The sequence below is a fragment of the Otolemur garnettii genome, unplaced genomic scaffold (genome assembly GCF_000181295.1).
Source record: "Otolemur garnettii isolate 467f Iridium unplaced genomic scaffold, OtoGar3 scaffold00221, whole genome shotgun sequence".
NCBI classification, from domain to species: Eukaryota; Metazoa; Chordata; class Mammalia; order Primates; family Galagidae; genus Otolemur; species Otolemur garnettii.
The window spans coordinates 1315637-1335497 of NW_003852616.1; the positions used below are offsets into that span (position 1 = coordinate 1315637).

Genomic DNA, 19861 nt, shown 5'->3' on the forward strand with positions numbered 1-19861 from the left:
CCGAGCCAGCTATTTTTTAATTGCAGTTGTCATTGTTGATTTTGGCTGGCCCAGGCTGTGTTTGAACCCACCAGCCTTGGTGTATGTGGCCTGTGCCCAACCAACTGAGCTAGTGGCGCTGCCCTTTTTTTTTTTTAACAAAACAAAGTCTTCACCAGAAAGTTTAATATGAAGAATGTACATAACGTAATTTTTATATCCTAATAAAAATCAGGCCTTTTGATACATAAGCATCTGATTTTCCTCCTGAACGGAGCCACTCTATATAGCCTCATTCCACGGCTTTTAACAAGATGACACTATTTCCTCATATTACCATCATTCTAATATTGCTGTTGCCCACTAGCTGTCATCTCCACCCATTCATGTATTGTAAGATTCATAATATGATTAAATCTCTACAATATTCCTTGAGCATGTCTACCATCCTTTAATTTCAACGATAACTTCCCATCCAAACTTGGGCAGGTGGCTTTAAAACCTAAAGCAAATGCTTACCATGTCATATGCAATTGTTTTAAGCATCTCACATCAATTCAGTCCTTTCAACATCCCGAGGCAGTTATTGTTATTATCCCCAAATATAGAGGTAGAAAGTGAGGTGTCAGGGGTTCAGTCACAGCCACCCACGTGGAGGACTGAACTCTAACACAGGTAGTCTGCTTGAGAGTCTGTTTTTCGTATTTTCCTTTTGATTTTGTCAAGAGCACAGAAAAGCAGTTGTTTAGATATGAATCTCAGCCCCTATACTCACATTAAGGAAGCGGCCCACATTTCCTTCTTTTGTGGCATCCAATAAAAACACATTCCCTTTATTGAACTTCCTTAGAGAATCAGATGAAGTATTTTTGGTTTCATTTGGCATCTCTTCATCACCAAAGATCTGCTGTTTTTGACATGCTGAAGATTGTTCCTCTTGGGGCTTTTGTATTTGCACTTCAAATTCCTTTTTCATATTTTTATAATCCAACATGGTTGCAAGGTTACATCTGCCCCGGGGTGGAGTTTCTTCTCTACATCTAGTTATATTTTTCACATTTGATTGAAACAGCACATTGTCTTCAGAATCTTCAACTTGGTTTGAACTTGAGTCCTCTAATAGACATTTTGGAAAATAATGTCAGAAATATACTTGGCTGAGAAATAGTGATGAAATTAACAACACTAATTAGATATCAGTTGCTTTATCATTAATCCACACAATGTGTTAAGTAGGTAGTATTACTTTCATTTTACAGATGAAAACTCTGAGTCTCTGAGGGGTTAAGAGATTCACCTGTCCCATAATAATAAGAATAATAATGAGAACTAGGGCAATAAATACAGAAATGTTTGGCTGCCAAAGTCTCATTTCTTTCTATATGCTATTTTCTCTTTACCATATTTATTTATTTTTATTTTATTTTTTTGGGGGGGACACAGCCTCAAGCTGTCGCCCTAGGTAGAGTGCTGTGGTGTCACAGTTCACACCAACCTCCAACTCCTGGGCTTAAGAGATTCTCTTGCCTCAGCCTCCCAAGTAGCTGGGACTACAGGTACCTGCCACAATGCCCGGCTATTTTTTGGTTGTAGTTGTCATTGTTGTTTGGCAGGCCAGGGCTGGATTCGAACCCACCAGCTGTGGTGTATATGACTGGTGTCTTAGCCACTTGAGCTATAGCACCCAGCCTCATTACTATATTTAAACTTTACTCTTCTTTTAAAAATTTTTACATTTATTTGTTTCATTTATTTATTTTTGAGACAGGATTTCACTGTCACCCAGGATGGAATGCATAGCCTTATCATAGCTTTTACAGCCTCAAACTCCTGGGCTCAAGTCATCCTTTGCTTTAAAAAGGATCCTGAGTAGCTGCAACCATAGGTGTATATCACTACACCTGGCTAATTTTTGAATTTTTTTGTTTTTTGTAGAGATGGGGGTCTTGTCCTTGCTCAGGCTGGTCTTGAACTCCTGGCCTCAGTGATCATCCTTGTCCTTGGGCTCCTAAAGTGCTAGAATTACAGGCATGAGCCACATGCCTGGCCTTAATCTTTATTCTTAAATTGACTGTCTTCTCTATAAATCTGGAATTTGCACCTATAAAAAGAGTGGTTAACAGAGTGGGTGTTTTAGAGGCACTCTCCGCCTTTAGGATACCAATAAAAGGCCAAAGAAGAGTTACCCTCTACAAGTTCCGACAATGACAACTGTATTGCTAGGGGCTTTGTATATGTAAGTGTTTGCTGTTTTGCTAGATGATCATTCAATAATTACACCTGCATAAACAGGAAGACTTTAAAAGTGGATTACTGATTATTTTTCTTCTCTAATAAGATAATTTTTTGAGAATATTCAAAATTATGACTGCATGTAAGAATAAGTAAAATCATTTGTTTTTAAAAAGCCATTTGTGCCAACTAATTCATGGTGAAATTATATCCCACTAAAATTAGTGCTCTTGTTTAATCATTACTGTTGCCAGCTGCTGTTCCTAAATGTACTCATTTTAATCACTGATTACTAGTCATACTAGTATGTAACTTTAAATTTTTTTTTTTTTTTGTGATGTCGCCCTCAGTAGAGTGCCATGGCACCACAACTCTCAGCAACCTTAAGTGATTCTCTTGCTTCATCCTCCCAAGTAGCTGGGACTACAGGCGCCTGTCACAACGCCCAGCTATTTTTTGTTGCAGTTATCATTGTTGTTTAGCTGGCCCAGGCTAGGTTCAAACCTGCCAGCCTCAGTGAATGTGACTGACACCATAACCACTGTGTTATTGTTGCCAAGCCATAACCTCAAATTTTTGATCTAAAAAGTATGTAATTTATGATTTTTGGAACACCTGCTATATACATGGCAGCAGTCAATGAAAATGGCAAAAAGAGGCTTGGCGACTGTTGCACAGTGGTTATGGTGCCAGCCACATACACCAAGGGTGATGGATTCAAATGCGGCCTGGGCCAACTAAACAACTGCAACCAAAAAATAGCCGGGTGTTGTGCAGGTGCCTGTAGTCCCAGCTACTTGGAAGTCTGAGGCAAGATAATCACTTAAGCCCAAGAGTTTGAGGTTGCTGTGAGCTGTGACGTTGCGGCACTCTATCCAGGGGGACACAGTGAGACTCTGTCTCAAAAAAAAAGAAGAAAAGAAAATGGCAAAAAGAACCGAAAGCAATAGTATGTATGTGGCTCGTGTGCACTAAATGTGAAGTGTGATGCACAACACGCCCTTTCTTGATAGACCTTTTCTATCAAGGAGCTGCCATGCTTCTTTCAATATCTATCTTTGTATACTTGCGGGGAGCTGGCACTGCAGAGACAAGACTCCAAAGGGAGAAGAGGCAGCATAGGCTGGTCAGTTCTTCACAAAAAGACATCTCTCAGCAATGTCTCCCACTAGTGGACACATTCAAATACAAAAGGTTAGGAGTTTAAGACCAGCCTGGGCAACATAGTGAGACCTGTCCCTACACAAAATTGTTTTTTTTAATTAGCTGGACAAGGTAGCCCATGCCTGTAGTCCTAGCTACTCAGTAGGCTGAAGCCAGAAGACAGCTTGAGCCCAGGAGTTCAAGGCTACGGTGATCTATGATCATTCAGCCTGTGCTACAGAGTGACACTGTCTCAAAAAAAAAGCACCAAAAACAAAGTTTGTCCAGTTTTAATATTATCTATGGCAGAGACTGGTAACTGAAAAACAAGCACTTTGGGTAGTGACATTTACTCTTTTGCTAGAATCATGCTGAGTATACTCTGTAGCAGTGTTGACTAGCCTATTATAGGAGAATAAAGTGTCTTTATTTTTAAAGGAGTCCAAAACAAAGAACTAGAAAGTGACTGCCTGGGACAATGCTTCCAAAGCCATAGACAATACCCGACAGCCACTGTACAGTCAAGAGCTATCTACCCCACCTCTCCTGTCATTCATTAAGTCACTGTTAGCAACTAGACCAGAGGTTAACACACTTCTTCTGGAAAGGGCTAACAGCAAATATGGTTGGGTTTTGCAGCCATGTGGTGTCCGTAGTGGCTAGTCAACTCTACTGCTACAGTGTGAAAGCAGACACTAGATAATGTAAATTGGCTGTGTTACAATAAAACTTTATTTGTGGACGCTGAAATTGTAATTTTATACAATTTTGTAAGTATCACAAAGTATTATTCACTTTCTAATTTTTTCCCAACTATTTACAAAACGCAAAATGTACTCTTAGCTCACATGCCACACTGAGCAGGTAGGGGGCCAGGTCTGGCATACAAACCATAGTTTGCTGACCCCTGATGTAGATAAGTCACAACTTTTGTGACAAATGCAGCACATTTGTTATGGAATCTGAGAAAATGAGCCACAGGCACTGAGTAAGAGAGAAGCAGACAGGTAGGGGAGGGTCACACAACGAGACAAAGCCTACTTTGCACTCCCTTGGCTTTAGAGCTCAGACATTCCGGGGCTGGTTCAAATTCATCATTATCTTCTGAGGTGACAGACTCCAAGGAAACAAATTCCTTAAAAAAAAAAAAAAAAGAAGAAAAAGAAGAAGTCTTTACTTTCTAGGTCAGGAAAAAGTACTTGGCAGTTTGGCCTCCTTTATCAAGTGTCATCAATCTTCAAAGGTCTTCAGACTAATGAAGACTGTGCTCTGCCTCCAGAGGTCTCACTAGGCCACAGTTATCTAGACTGTCTAGACCAGTGGTTCTTAACCTGTGAGTCTTGACCCCTTTGGACCGTATTAAGGGTTTGCAGCATTAGGAAGGTTGAGAACCACTGGTCTAGACATTCTCTAGGTATTAAAATCCAAACACATCTGTCTATATCCCTTAATTCTAATCATTCTAATCATCTTCAGTACTGAAAAACTGTTACCAAATTATGAATTTAGCTTCAACTATAAGTTGTACAAAGATAAAAATACCCATTGGCTAGTTTCTACTTCAAAAAAAGGTTAAAGAATTTGCTTGTCTTTACAAATCATAGACCATGCAATCACTAAATGGTAATGTTAACTTTAAAAGAGGGGTTATGTGCTTAGCAGAAAGCTTGGCACTCAACTAAGTGCTCAGAAAATGTCAATCATTACTATATTATTCAAGTTCTCAGTATCTGAATGGTCAACATTTATTGAGCACTTAGATGGGTGCCAAGCATTATGCTAAGCAAGTTTCTGATGTTTATCTCATTTAACCCTCATAACTCTGAAATACATGCCATTATTCTTTTATAGATAAACAAATATATTTATGGAGATGTCACTCAACTAATAAGCAGCAGAGCTAGAGGTTAAGTCCAGGTCTATGTGACCCCAGGGCCGAATCTCTTATGTTGAGGCAATACCTAATGTATTATTACTAAGCAGATGGCAAATATTTGTACAACATCTGGAGCAGAGTTTTTACTTTTCATCAACAAGCCCTATTATAAACTGCCATTACGTTTCCTTCTGTTTTTTTTCCAAGTTTCAGTTTCTTTCTGGTCTTCTCAGGTCAGAATGAAGTGTGCCCTCAGATGCTGCCATGTAAAATGCTGTATTGCTTTCTGATGATTCTTTCATAAAGTTGCATCTCTTCTCTTTGCTACAGCTAAACTACTGTTCCTTTCTTACTACACATCACTATTACCTCTTCAATGCATTAGTTTCTCCCACAAATTCTCAGAAATGAGACAGCGCTCAGTCTCACAACAGCACACAGTGAGATCACTACTAACATGCTCCTCGTGTATCTGAGCTGGAAACACGCCCAACTGCCACAGATGATGCTAAGTAAAATCTGGTCCTAGCACTTCAACAGTCCACCCATCCCAAAATAATAAAAGAAATTCTATGTACTAGTCACTAACACAAACAAGGATAAAGGGTAAGATAATAGCTCAGGTTTACTGAGGGGCCCCATCTGTTTTGTAGTTTTTACCATCTGTTTTCCACTGCGTTGAAAAGTTTCTGTCTTGGATTTAGGACTTGTAATAACTGAATGATACTGATTTCTTGAAATATTATTAAACTTCATTTCCCTGAAAAGGAAAAAAATGTTTGTATCACTAAAAATTAGCTTTACTGGACCTTGAAATACAGATAATAATGGTACTACATAAATACTATCATTAGAAATTCATGTAAGAACATCTGTACTTGTCCTTCACTAGAGAAAGGAAATACAATTGTGCTTAAATGTCAATAATCTTTGAAGTACGTTAAAAAAAAAAAAAAAAAAGAAACCCTATGGCAACTTTCAGATAGAATTCTGTGTTGAACTTACATCTGTGAAGCAAGACGATATACAGAGGTGGGGCGGGAACTAAGGAGAAAAACCACTCTTGATTAATAATACCTTAGATTAACTCCAGGTTCCTCAGCTCTTACTCACATAACAAGCTCTTTGGAACTGCTACTGAACTCTGGTGGACACTCCTCAGTTCTAGCATTTCTAGGATGTGTTTCCAGTTCTAATGGGATAATTTCAACCTCAGAATCTGAACATGCAACTTCTATTTTCCTCTTTTTTGAAAATGTATTTTTCATAGTATTCCTTTCTTTCCCATTTCCATCAATAACGCTAGATTTCTCAGTGTTAGCTCTGCTTAGTAATCTTCCTAAAAGACAAAAAATAAGAAAGTTTGCATTAGAAATATAATTGCTGACAACAAATAGACATTCCTAGTTCTGCTCCATGACTGAAGACCCTGTACTATGTACTTCTATTCTAGAATGAAGAAAAACACATCAACTCATCCCAGAAAATTTCTGCAAAACACTAATGAGGGATTTCTTATCTTCCAATACAAAAAAAAAAAAAAAATACAGGGTATCTAAAATGAATTATTTGTCTGTTTTCGTATAACACAAAAGAGATTTTGCTGCAATAACATAAAACAAAAATATGTATCAGTAAGTGTTCTAGAAAATTAGAGAGGTGACCTCTAGTCTTAAAATTGTAGCTAGTAAAATGGTATCCAGTAAAAAGGCTTTATCATTTGAAACCTACACTTTTTAAATAAAATAACCTATAGGAATTTGTCATGGTATGCACCTATAGTTCTTACATTTAAGTCTTTACCCAGCATAGATAGAGATGCTGCCTTTTCTAGCAATGCAGATAGAACCAGTGATGCTTCCTAGATACCATGTGGCACTCCGCAGGCAGCTTTCATCCCAGAGTTATCTTGAGAAATATGGGAGACCAATGTATAGGCAGGCTTTGGACTACGTCCATCTGTAATAAGGGTGTGGAAGGGATTCACGGTGTGGCTAATCTGAATTCAGATAACTGTGAGCTTCCGTTTGCCATCCCTGAAGTATACCTGAAATTTCAAATGAGAGGGACTGCTATGGTCCCTGCTACCTAGTTGCCAAAACTTGGTCCAGCATTGTTTCTTTCAGACTACCTCTAAAATCTTGTTTCCCAAACTTTCTCACATAATGGGGCACAGAGAAAATAAAGACTTGTACTTGACATGCTGGGGTGAATGGCCAAGACTACTGGGAACCAGTGTGTCTGCCCGGACCCTATGGCCTTACAGACCCAGTAACTGCACAACTGTAAAACACAGCTTGGAAAGTTTTGCTCTAAAGCACAAGCAACTCTCTAGAGTCCCTGAAATGGAGTGAGTTGCTAAAGTCACTGCCTGAATCATCCCATTCAGATATTACAAAATTAACTTGTTAAAATTTAATATTAGCTCAGAACGGCAAACAAAGATAGTTTACCTTATAGCAAGTCAGTCATTTAGTTTTTTTATTTAAAAATGTTTTCTTTGCTGACTTCAAAGCATCTGTAGCCATACAGATCAAATAAGTGTGCTTTGTATGTAATAGGCCCTTATGCAATAACCCAAGTTTTCCTTATTAGTTGTTAATTAATTAATTAAGAGACAAGGTCTCTTCCCTGTCACCCAGGCTGGTACAATCATAGCTTACAGCAACCTTCAACTCCTGGGATCAGTCAATCTCCCTGCGTTGGCCTCCCAAAGTGCTAGGATTACAGGGTGAGTGAGCGTTTTGTTTCTGAGCCTTTCTTTTCTAGAATGTGTGGTGCCCTTCCTTGCTTACTCCTCTTGGATACTGTTGCTCTTCACCTTGTTCTAAGATCTCAACAGCCATGACTAGGAAAATGGATATTCAGGAAAGTAGATCCTGCCACAGAATAATTTGAAAATAAACTTTTGCTTTACCTGAATAGATACAAACAAATGTTCCTCTGTCAATGTCATCCAGGCAGCGTACCCCCCAGCCCTTTTTCTCAGTTTTGAACACCTGTAGCCTCACTTGAGGACCATGTTGGACAACTCGGTTTTGACACAATTGTCGATTACATTTGCACAACATACTGCATTCATAAATACTGTCAATAAAACATGACAAAGAGAAAAATTAGATCTCCACAAGCAAATAAGCAGTTCATATTGCTAGTTCACTGGCAATGATAACTACTGAGGGAAGCAGACCTAATGTCTAATGTGAAAGTGCTGAGAGCCAGATGGACTCGCTTCCCGTCAGCTTTCATGTTTACCAGGGGTAATCTTGGATTAGTTATTTAACTTCTCTGAGCTTTAATTTCCATTTTAAAATGGGGATGACATGATAGTACCTATCTCGTAGAACTGTTTTGTTAAGATTACTTGGGCCAGTACTTACAAGGTACTTGAGACAATGTGTGGTATGTAGTGAATGTTACCTCTTCTCAAGTATCTAAGAAGGACGGACCTCGGAAGGAAATACATAGGAAAAAAAATTCTCTATTTCTGTTTCCAAAGTTGTTGTTATTTGTTAATTCCAACTTTGAAAGGCTGAAAACTCGTAATGTTTAGATGAGTTCTGCATGGTATTTCTTTTTTTTTTTAGACAGAGCCTCAAGCTGTCCCCCTGGGTAGAGCACTATGGCATCACAGCTCACAGCAACCTCCAACTCTTGGGCTCAAGCGAGTGTCCTGCCTCAGCCTCCCAAGTAGCTGGGACCACAGCACTATGGCATCACAGCTCACAGCAACCTCCAACTCTTGGGCTCAAGCGAGTGTCCTGCCTCAGCCCCCCAAGTAGGTGGGACCACAGGCGCCCACTACAACGCCTGGCTATTTTTTGGTTGCAGCCAGCATTGTTGTTTGGCGGGCCTGGGCTGGATTCAAACCCACCACCTTAGGTGTATGTGGCTGGCGCCTTAGCCACTTGAGGCACAGGTGCCGAGCCTGCATGGTATTTAATGAGGAAACTGCTATTCACAGTAGGCAGATTCTGAAGGGTCAGAGCCAGACTTGCTGCAGATAAGTGTTAAGAGTGCACTCTGCATGATGCTCTGGGTGGTCTCTAATTTCCATTTGCAAGAATATAGGGATTCCTCAGACCTTAATAATTTAGATTTTTGGTATTAGAAACTGACATTTAGCAACATCTATAACTGTGGACCATAATTAAAAAAGTACCTACCTTCAAGATACCAACACCCTGCAACATACACTCAAGGAATCTTACTCACCCTGCAACATACGCCCGAGGAATTTTACCCACCCTGTGACATACATATGAGGGATCTTACCCACCCTGCAACATATGCCCGATGAATCTTATCCACCCTGCGACATACATATGAGGGATCTTACTCACCCTGCGACATACATATGAGGGATCTTACTCACCCTGCGACATACATATGAGGAATCTTACCCACCCTGCGACATACATATGAGGGATCTTACTCACCCTGCGACATACATATGAGGGATCTTACCCACCCTGCAACATACATATGAGGGATCTTACCCACTCTGCAACATACACTGAAGGAATTTTTTTTTTTTTTTAGAGACACAGTCTCACTTTGTCACTCTCAGTGGAGTGCCATGGCATCACAGCTCACTGCAACCTCCAGCTCTTGGGCTTAGACCATTCTCTTGCCTCAGCCTCCCAAGTAGCTGGGACGATAGGTGCCCACCACGACACCTGGCTATTTTTTTTTGTTGCAGTTTTGGCCGGGGCCAGGTTTGAACCCGCCACCCTTGGTATATGGGGCCGGCGCCCTACTCACTGAGCCACAGGTGGCACCCTGCACTCAAGGACTGTTACCCACCCTGCAATATATGCTCAAGGAATCTTACCCAGTAGGTACTTGTCTCTGTAGTCTTTTGTATTTATATCCAGTGGGTACTTTATTACCTGACAAGGGAGAAGTTTTGGCATTCCTTGCTGTCAGTTGAAGACACGCACATTTTGCTCTAAAAGGAAGACAGGAGATGGAGAAGTTAGAAGGCAGGACAGACCAAGAGACTGTCTTGATGAAAGTATAAGTGATGCCATAAAGGGTGTAACAGCATTTAGAGCAGTTGCTTACGCTGTGGACAGTGCAGACTTCTTCCCTAAACAGAAACGAGCTCTTAGAAAGACAATACCTATCAGAAGTTTGTAAATAATTATAAACTACACTGCACCTCTAGCTGCTCATGAAGTAAACTTAACTCTATGAGTTTTCTTCTTTTCACTTTCTATTTGGCATTAGCTTGTTTGCACAAATTCTGCTAGTTCTATTCTCCTACAGTGGATAACAGACTGGAATGTGTCACACCTGAAAGGGTATAGTTCTACAGATGTCTTAAGTTCTTTCTCCCACCAGCAAAACAAAAGACTGGGGAGACTGAGGCTGGGTACCTCACTACTACCATACTTTTTTCGTATTGTTACCAGGCTGGAAACTTGCAACCGTGAAATTTAATCTATGTATTTTTTAGTCTAACTACTTATTATCCCACTAGACAGGGACTCATAATTTGATAGAGGAATGAATTGGAAATCCCAGCTATCAAGCAGGTTAGGTGACTGCTGCTAAGCTGGTTAAAACCTCTGGGTGTCGGTCTCCTTGTTGAACATGGGACTTTAAGGTCTTTTCCTCTAGGATTCTCCTCTGTATTTTCTGTTTATACATAATGCAAATCAGATTGGTGGCTGCTGCTTGCAGGAGGAAAAAAAAATCAATATTTGGATTCTGTTTACAGATATAAAAATCTATAGTTACTTTTTTCCATATGATTTAGTTTATAAAGTTTGAAAAGTACAGAAAAATACAAATAATAATATAGTGAACACCCTGGATATACTTGAACTTACTGTTGCTGGGAAAAGTAGGTCTACATGTCATTGTGGCCTTAAACATCTCTGTGTGCTTTAAATGTGTGGGATTATACTTCCTGTGGGGCTTACTCCTACGTGCTCCTTTATCGTGAGTATTCTCTCCATTCCTTTGACTCTGACCATACTGGCTTCACAGTTACAGACCAGGTTTCCATTAATACAATGCGAGGCCCTGGGAGATATCAGCCTAGTCTCTGTGGTATGACTGCTGCTATTCCCATGGAGAGCACAGATGAAGCATTGGGTTATATCCAGAGGCAATGTTTATAAAACAAAGGTTATTTTAAAATATTTTAAAATGGCCAGGCATTGTGGTGGGTGCCTGTGGTCCCAGCTACTTGGGAGGCTTCTGTGAGCTGTGATGCCACAGCACTCTACCCAGGGCCACAGCTTAAAGCTCTGTCTCAAAAAAAAAGACAACTTAGCACAGTGAGAAGTTTTCTCTGTGAGAGGCCTAAATGAACTGAGCCACGCTTAGGTGACATTAGATTTACATCTCTCACTTCACACTCCTGACTGAGAGGATAGTGCAAACTATTATCTACACTATTTGAATTATTTTTTGTTCTCTTACTCTTCTTTTGCCTAGTAAGGGTTGGTACATTAGCATTAAATTAAATGGACATATAATGCAACTCCACACTACAACCATATGCCTATGAACGTATATTACAAACCCTTAAAATGTTGTTCAAAGTCTTCATATAATTGAATACATTTTTTTTTATGGAATGTCACTACTGTGTTACAATCAAGAAAAGAGTAGTTATAAGGACCATTACCTTTCTACAAAATTACTGAGGAAATGATTTTTAGAAGTAAAATACAACATATCATGGTTAAGAATATGAGTTCAAATCTTGGCTTTACAATTTGTCCTATGACCACTAGAACTGACTTCCTCAACCTCCTCATTTGCTTTTTTGAGACAGAGTCTTGCTTTGTCACCTCAGGTAGAATGCTGTAGTGTCATAGCTCACAGCAACCTCAAACTCTTGGGCTTAAGTGGTTTTCTTGCCTCAGCCTCCCAAGTAGCTGGGACTAAGATGCCTGATACAACACCCGGCTAATTTTAGAGATGAGGTCTCACTCTGGCTCAGGTTGGTCTTGAAATCGTGTGGTCAAGTGCTCCACCTGCCTTGATGTCCCAGAGTGCTGGGATGACAGGCGTGAGCCACCGCACCCAGCCCTGGTCTCTTCATTTGTTGACACGGAGATTGTATCACTTACCTCAGAGGGTCTGTGAGCACTAAAGGCTTGTATGTAATGTGCCTGACCCTGCAGCTGGCACTGTTAAGTGGCATTTGTTGTAACTGCTATGATTATGGCACCAGATTAAAGGAAATACTTTGAAGAAATAATTTTCCAATTGCTGTATTTGGCAAACAGTTTTCTTTCCTATTGCTACCGAGAGCATTCTTTCCATTTTAGACTCTTGGTGAACAGGTTTTACACAGACAGACAAAATGATACATAGTAGGACTTTACAAAGAGTGTTCCTACATTCACAAGATTTTTTGAATGCCATGTTTTTCTACTCACACGTCTATGCAGCCCTCAGAACAGTCACATGAATCAGTAAACATGTTGGAGAAGCCATTTAGATGGTATGCGCGTGGCCACATGGTCTTTCTGTACTTAAACTGTGGAAGCTTTCTACTATCAATTTCATTAGAGAAAGGAATGGGCACAGATTCCACTCCATTGCTAATGTCCACATCAGAAACAATTTCTTCTTGCTTTGCGTAGTTCCGAGTCAACTGAACATAGGTATTGAAAGAAAAGTTATCTGTAAATAGAAAGTTACACTCTGTCTCAAGGAGGTAACGAAAAACTTCCTCCACGTTTCGCAGACTCCTTCCACAAGGGGCTTTGTAACTCACGTGGAGTGCTGAAGAGTGAGAGTTCGTCTTTGCATGTCGTCTCTGGAAGTGGCATTTCATCGGCAGCTGCAGAGGGTTTTCTCCCTTGGAGGTTGGTGGCATTTTTATGAGACAGGCACCAGAGCAAGCATGACTTTGGTAAGATAAGTTCAAAGATGATTCTTTTCCTCTAAACTCTACAACTTCATTTTTCAGAGAAAGAATTTCCTCATTTTCTGTAGATCTATTAAAATAGATTATATATTAGTCTCACAATTTATGCATGTTGATACTGTACTATGATCAAGAAAATACTAGTTATAAGCACAGTATCTTTCAAAAAAATATTTATTAGTTTCATAAGTTTATAGTTTAATTCTCCACTTGAAAAAAATACTGCATGCTAGGTACTTTACAGCACGTATTAAATTTAGAGTTCATTTAGAATATGTACTCAATAAAGAGCTGAGGAAGGGGCCAGGTGCAGTGGCTCACACCTGTAATCCTAGCACTCTGGGAGGCCCAGGCAGGTGGACTGCTTGAGTTCAAGACTAGATGGAGGAAGAGCAAGACCCCATCTCTAAAAAACAGCCGGGCATCATAGTGGGCACCTACGGTCCCGGATACTTGGGAGGCTGAGGCAAGAGGATCTCTTCAGCCCAAGAGTTTGAGGTTCCTGTGATCTCTGATGCCAAGGCACTCTACCAAGAGTGACAAAGTGAGACCCTGTCTCAAAAAAAAGGAGCCCATGAAGGTTAATTCTTTAGGTATGCTTGGTTCAAGTTTTTGCCTGCAGAAAACAGTAAAGACTAGCTGAAAATTAATTTGTTAAGAATCCTTTATATGAAAACCAAAACAAAAAACCCCCAAAAGAATCTTTATATTATTTGACTAACACAATTACAACTGAATTTTTTCCATAATGTATGATCCACCTGGCAATTACACTGACACATCTAAAAATAATCGTAAACTGACAAGAGAAAAATGGGGTGATAATTGCTTTTAGGAAAAAAAAGTCTGTGAAAAAATTCCATGTATTTGGAAATCAGGTTTTAAACTTTCACAAAGAACCTGGGTTTTGTTTAATACATGTATAACATTTTCCACCTATCTTCAAGTCACTATTGTACATTATAATACTGGTATTTTAGTACTTACATTTAAATATATGCTTACACTTAAATTTTTTTTTAAGATGTGAAGCAGAGCTGTTCAATGTAACTCCCTCCATGGATAGAAATGGTCTGCCCTATCTGAGCATGGCAGCACCAGGCACGTTCAAATGTGGCCAGAATAACCAGAGAGCTGAAATTAAGTTTTATCTTATTTCAATTAATGCAAATTTAAATAGCCACATGCAGCTAATGGCTACCATATTAGATGTGCAGATATGGAACCTTCCCATTCTTTCTATAGCTGTATAGTCATCCTCTAGATAATATACAGCATATACTAGATCAAAATATTAGACTAGTTACATCAATTATAAAACTTATGCAGTTACCTTTTAACAAGGAATTGTATTGTAATAATCTTTGCTATCACAAATCATGATACAATGATGATGTATCTAACACTTTCATACACATAAAGAATACACCCCCAGAAAGTTACAGGGTAAATGGATTAGTCATTTCACTGATATTGCCAAGTTGCCCTCCATGGGGTCAGTGCCTTCAGCAGTATGTGAGCGCTGCTTTCACAGGGCTTTATCCATCAAGTGAGCAAGTGAGTCTCGATGCTTTTGGATTTCAAAGAATCTAACAGGTAAAAGGATGTACTACAATTTATTTATAAATGTTTTAATTTAGGAAATTTTCATTTGTTTTTAAGACAGGGTCTTGCTCTTTTGCTGGGCTTAGAGTACTGTGGTATCATCATAGCACACAGCAGCCTCAAACTCCTGGGCTCAAATCATCCTCCTGCTCAGCCTCCTGAGTAGCTGGGACTACAGGTATGTATAACTAGGCATGGCTAATTTTTCTGTTTTTTTGTCTCCCAACATTGCTCAAGTTGGTCTTGAACTCTTGCCCCAAAGGACCCTTGCACTTTGGCCTCCTGGAGTACTGGGGCTATAGATGTGAAGTGCTGCACCCGGCCAGGTTGTTTCGAATTTGTCTCTATGTTACTACTTTGAGGAACATCCTCACATATCAATCCTTGACCAGATTCCTGATTACCACCTTAGGATACACTCCTTTGTGAGGAATTATCAGGTCAACAGGAATACACATTAAAAAGACTTTATATTTTCTCATAAAAAGAGACTACAGTGTACCCCCATGAAGCTGTGAGAACGGCAGAACTCTCCACACGTAACAACTCTGTCCAAACCTCTGCACTACAAGATGATCAAACTTTCCTGGCATGGTCAGACCAGCATGACGGGCATGTCCCTCGGAGAACCCCAGCCTCCTCTTAAGATGCCTGCCTGAGCAAATCTAGCACTGCCGAGGGAACTGGCTGGCTGCTGTAGCCAACACTTGATGATAGCACAGGCCAACAGACACTGGCCTCCTTTTCTTAGAGCATTTACTACAAAGCACTAACATTTGTGAATCTTTCCTCTGTCCCACTGAGATTTGTAATTGTGTATCTCCTGCAACTTAGAAGGGTCTTTCTCAAAGAGCAGAAACCCGTTCCTTTGAAATGGAATTATCAGAAAGGATATGGCCTTGGTCTCCCAGTCTCTGGAACCCTAACTTTGATAAGTGCCGGCTAGCAGACATAGCTGGCCTAGTCGCATTTGCACCCACTGACTCTTTATAATTTTTCACTTGAGTCCTAAATATTCTCTTTCCTACTCCCTCAATGTTCTTTATGAACTGTCATCTCTTTTCACTGGATTTTTATCACAGTTCAATTCACAATCACCAAAATGTGGAAGCAACCTAAATGCCCACCAACCTAGGAATGGATTAACAAGCTATGGTATATGTATACCATGAAATATTATTCAGCCATAAAAAGATGGAGACTTTACATCTTTTATATTAACCTGGATGGAATTTAAACACATTCTTCTCAGTAAAGTTTCACAAGAATGGAATATCCAATGTACTCAATACTAATATGAAGCCAGTAGACAATCTAAAACACCCACACAAGAGAAAAACTCAAATCAATTCAAAGTCAGGGGCAGTGGAATGAGGGAGTAGGGAAAGGGAGACGGAGGAGATTGGGTGTACTCCCACTTAATGGGCACAGTGTTAGGGTATATGGCTTGCCTCTTGGGCACAATTATAAGAGGAACTTTACCTAAGAAATACAAACATTGTAACCTAATTCTCTGTACCCTCAATTAACCTGAAACAATACAAAAAAAAAAAAAATACTGTTATCTCTGCACAAATGAGCCTGGAGCTACCAGGTTCCTTCTCCTACTGCCAGTATTACTGAATAAAATATTTTTACCACTTTAACCAATGTCCAACTTTGTTTATCTTTGACATTTGTTACCAAGTTTCAATAATTATCAACATTTTTGCTTATTTCATCTACTTTCTCTCCCTCTTGCCCTGCCCTGAACACATACCCACTCTTTTTTCTGCAATATTTTAAAACACATCCAGATGACATGTTTTTACCTGAAATAATTCAGTATCTCTAACAGACAAAGCTTAACACACACACATGTATATAATTTCAGGGGTCCATTTTCACACACCCCGAGTCCAAACAGATCCTATCACTTGTATCTGATTCAGATGTCTTTTATATCCCTTTACACTGCAGCAAGGAGCTCCCTGCTTTCGTTCCATAACATTTGTTAAAGTTTTTTGTTTGTTTGTTTTGTTTTTGTAGGTTTTTTTTTCGCTGGGGCTGGGTTTGAACCCACCACCTCCAGCATATGGGGTCAGCGCCCTACTCCTTTGAGCCACAGGTGCCGCCTAAGTTTTATAAACTCTATCATTTACCCTGGAGCATTTCCCACATCCTGGAATTTGGCTGAAGCCCTGTTTGTCATTAACACATTCCTTTTGTGTCTTGTAGTCCTGGTAAACTGGTCAATTCTAGAAGCTTGATTAGATTAGATTCAGTTTCAAATTGTGGGGGGAAGAAGGCAAGAATAATTCATAGGTGGTGCTATGAATTTCCTACGGTATCCTAACAGGAAGCACACAGTGTCTGGTGATGTCTCACTTTTAGTGATGCCGACATTGAGAAAGGGTTTGGGTGATTACAGCCAAATTCATTTTACAGTTCCTTATGATTTTTTACTTACTGGTTTTAATATTCACTTAAGACCACTGTTTAGGCCAACACTTACCCAAGGTGTGATGGAGCCTGATCCCAAGGATTTGCTATCAATTCATGATAATTGAAAAATTCAAAGTGTTTAGAAACTTTACAGCAATTTAACATTATAGCAACATTGTACTGCATTTTACAAGAATATCATTCCTCAATAAACAAGTTTAAACCAAAGTTCTCACCAGGGTTACTTTGGGAGCATCGGCCTAAAGTCACTGTTTTCGAGAGAGAGGTGGAAGTGGAGGGGATTGGGAATGGAGGGGATTAAGGAGACAGGCTGCAAAAATAATAATCTAATTCTACCATTCCTATTAAATTTTCTGACTGGGATAGTTTTACAAAGGAGAAATTTTCCTTGCCAACTCTTGGGTTATTCTGCTATACAATTAGCATAGGAAAAGCAGGATAAATGCTTGATTCTATTCACTGGTATTTAGAATAACATGCATATTAGCAACTACCAAAGTGATTATTTTAAAAATGTTAAGGTTAATATGAACCCATGGTTTTTTTGTATACATGTATTTAATGTGATACATTAATATAAGATAATCACAGTGATTTTTTTTTTCTATGTTCAAATTGTGCCATTTTTTGGCCAGTGAGAGTTTCTGCAAGTTTGCTCCTGTATCTTTCTTACCTAACACTTTTTTGGTTTTCTGTTACAAGATTTTCCAGGTCTGGAATCAGACATCACTCCAAGGAACCCTGGTTCCATTTAATGAGAAATGACATGCAGAGGTCACAATCCTGGTGCTAATCAACACTCTCATGAGCATGTATATTTTTCTTTTTATTTTACTTTATTTTTTGAGACAGAGTCTCACTTTGTCGCTCTCGGTACAGTGCTTGGGATCACAGCTCAAAACCACCTCCAAATCTTGGGCTCAAGCAATTCTCTTGTCTGAGCCTCCCAAGTAGCTGGGACCACAAGCACCCACCACAACGCCTGGCTATTTTACAGGCGCAAACCACAGCGCCTGGCCTGAGCATGTGTATTTTTAATCTATTAATTTAATACATGAAAAATAGCATTACTTCCCTATTTTTCTTCTAAGTAATAGGGAGTTGGATTATCAGTCTTTTATTTTCCCCTCTGGTGAAATGTCTATTCATGTAGTTTGCCCATTTTTTTCTATTGGTGATTTGTTTGTTGATTCAAGATTTCTTAGGGCTGGGTACAGTGGCTCAAGTGCTTTGGGAGGCTGAGACAAGAAGATTGCTTGAGGCTAGGAGTTCAAGACCAGCTCAGGCAAGACAGTGAAAACCAATTTCTACAGAAAATTAAAAAATTAGCTGGGCACGGTGGCGGCATGCACCTATAGTACTAGCTACTCAGGAGGCTGAGACCCAAGGCCTGCTTGAGCCCATGAGTTTGAGCCTGCAGTGAGCCACGACTGCTCTAGGTGATGATGACACATGTCATGGACACACATATGGAAAGATAGCTAATCTTTATTATTTTTCTGGGTTTTAAGGTTCTAATTTTATAATTAATTTTTCTATGCTTTGGGCATCCAATTTCATCTGGAATTTATACTGATGTACCATGAAGATGTAATTAACATTTTCCAAATTATATCCAATTGTTCTCGGCCATTTTTGAATATACCCCTGCCCCTCATTTTTATCTGTGGCTTTTGATTTACTAACTTAATCACTTCCTGTGTGTTCTGATAAATATGTAAAAATGTTCTCATTTTCCAGGCTTCTTCTGTCTCTTGATTGAACTGTTAATTCTTATACTAATACAACACTTTTTCACAGACTAAAGGAATATTTTGATATTTTTCAGGACCATTCTTCTCTATTTGTCCTTTTAAACAAGTTCTAGATATTTCCTGACCTTTTATCTTTAGATATTAAATTCAAAATAGCTTGTCAAGTTAATGAAATCCAATTGTTGGGAGTTCAAATGAAATTAAATCTATAAATTGATTTGGTAAAAATTTGTTTTTATAATAGTAGTCTTAGGCCAGGCATGATGGCTCACGCCTGTAATCCCAACACTCTGGGAGGCCCAGATGGTAGACTGCTTGAGCTTAGGAGTTCAAGACCAGCCTGAGCAAGAACGAGACTCTGTCTCTACTAAAAATAGAAAAATGAGCCAGACATTGTGGTAGACAGCTATAGACCCAACTATTTGGGAGACTAAGGCCAGAGGACTGCTCAATCCTGAGAGTTAGAGGTTCCTGTGAGCTATGACATCCTAGCATGCTACTCACACACACACATATATAAATAAAATATTCATTTTTCCCATCCAGCAACATGGTAACTTTATTCATTAAAATATTTTCCTTTAATTTCTCTCACATATATATTTCTTGTGATTATTTCCAACTATTTTATCTTTGGGTATTATTTTATTTCACATTCTGAACCTAGTATTAAAATAATAGATTTTCATATTTCTATTTTGTGATTTTACTAAATAAACCTTTTCAGCTTAATTTTAAATTTTACACTTGGCTTGGCGCCTGTAGCTCAAGTGGCTAAGGCGCCAGCCACATACACCGAAGGTGGTAGGTTCAAATCCAGCCCGGGTCTGCCAAAAACAACAATGACGGCTGCAACTAAAAAATAGCTGGGTGTTGTGGCAGGCGCCTGTGGTCCCAGCTACTTGGGAGGCTGAGGCAGGAGACTCGCTT

General features: G+C 39.4%; 1 protein-coding gene across 4 annotated transcripts in view; it reads right to left on the reverse strand.

Annotated features, from left to right (window-relative positions):
- Positions 1–19861, reverse strand: part of LOC100948578 (histone-lysine N-methyltransferase SETDB2) — a 104794-nt gene that overhangs the window by 52541 nt on the left and 32392 nt on the right. For 2 of the 4 annotated variants that reach the window (XM_003801806.3, XM_023508074.1), the window contains exons 5-11: positions 12634–13197; positions 10065–10181; positions 8148–8317; positions 6344–6569; positions 5891–5990; positions 4396–4489; positions 755–1095 (exon numbers count right to left, since the gene is read on the reverse strand). In XM_003801806.3, the coding sequence (XP_003801854.1) occupies positions 755–1095; positions 4396–4489; positions 5891–5990; positions 6344–6569; positions 8148–8317; positions 10065–10181; positions 12634–13197 (1612 nt within the window). The remainder of the gene's footprint in view (positions 1–754; positions 1096–4395; positions 4490–5890; positions 5991–6343; positions 6570–8147; positions 8318–10064; positions 10182–12633; positions 13198–19861) is intronic. The other 2 variants (XM_023508075.1, XM_023508077.1) reach the window with 2 other exon arrangements.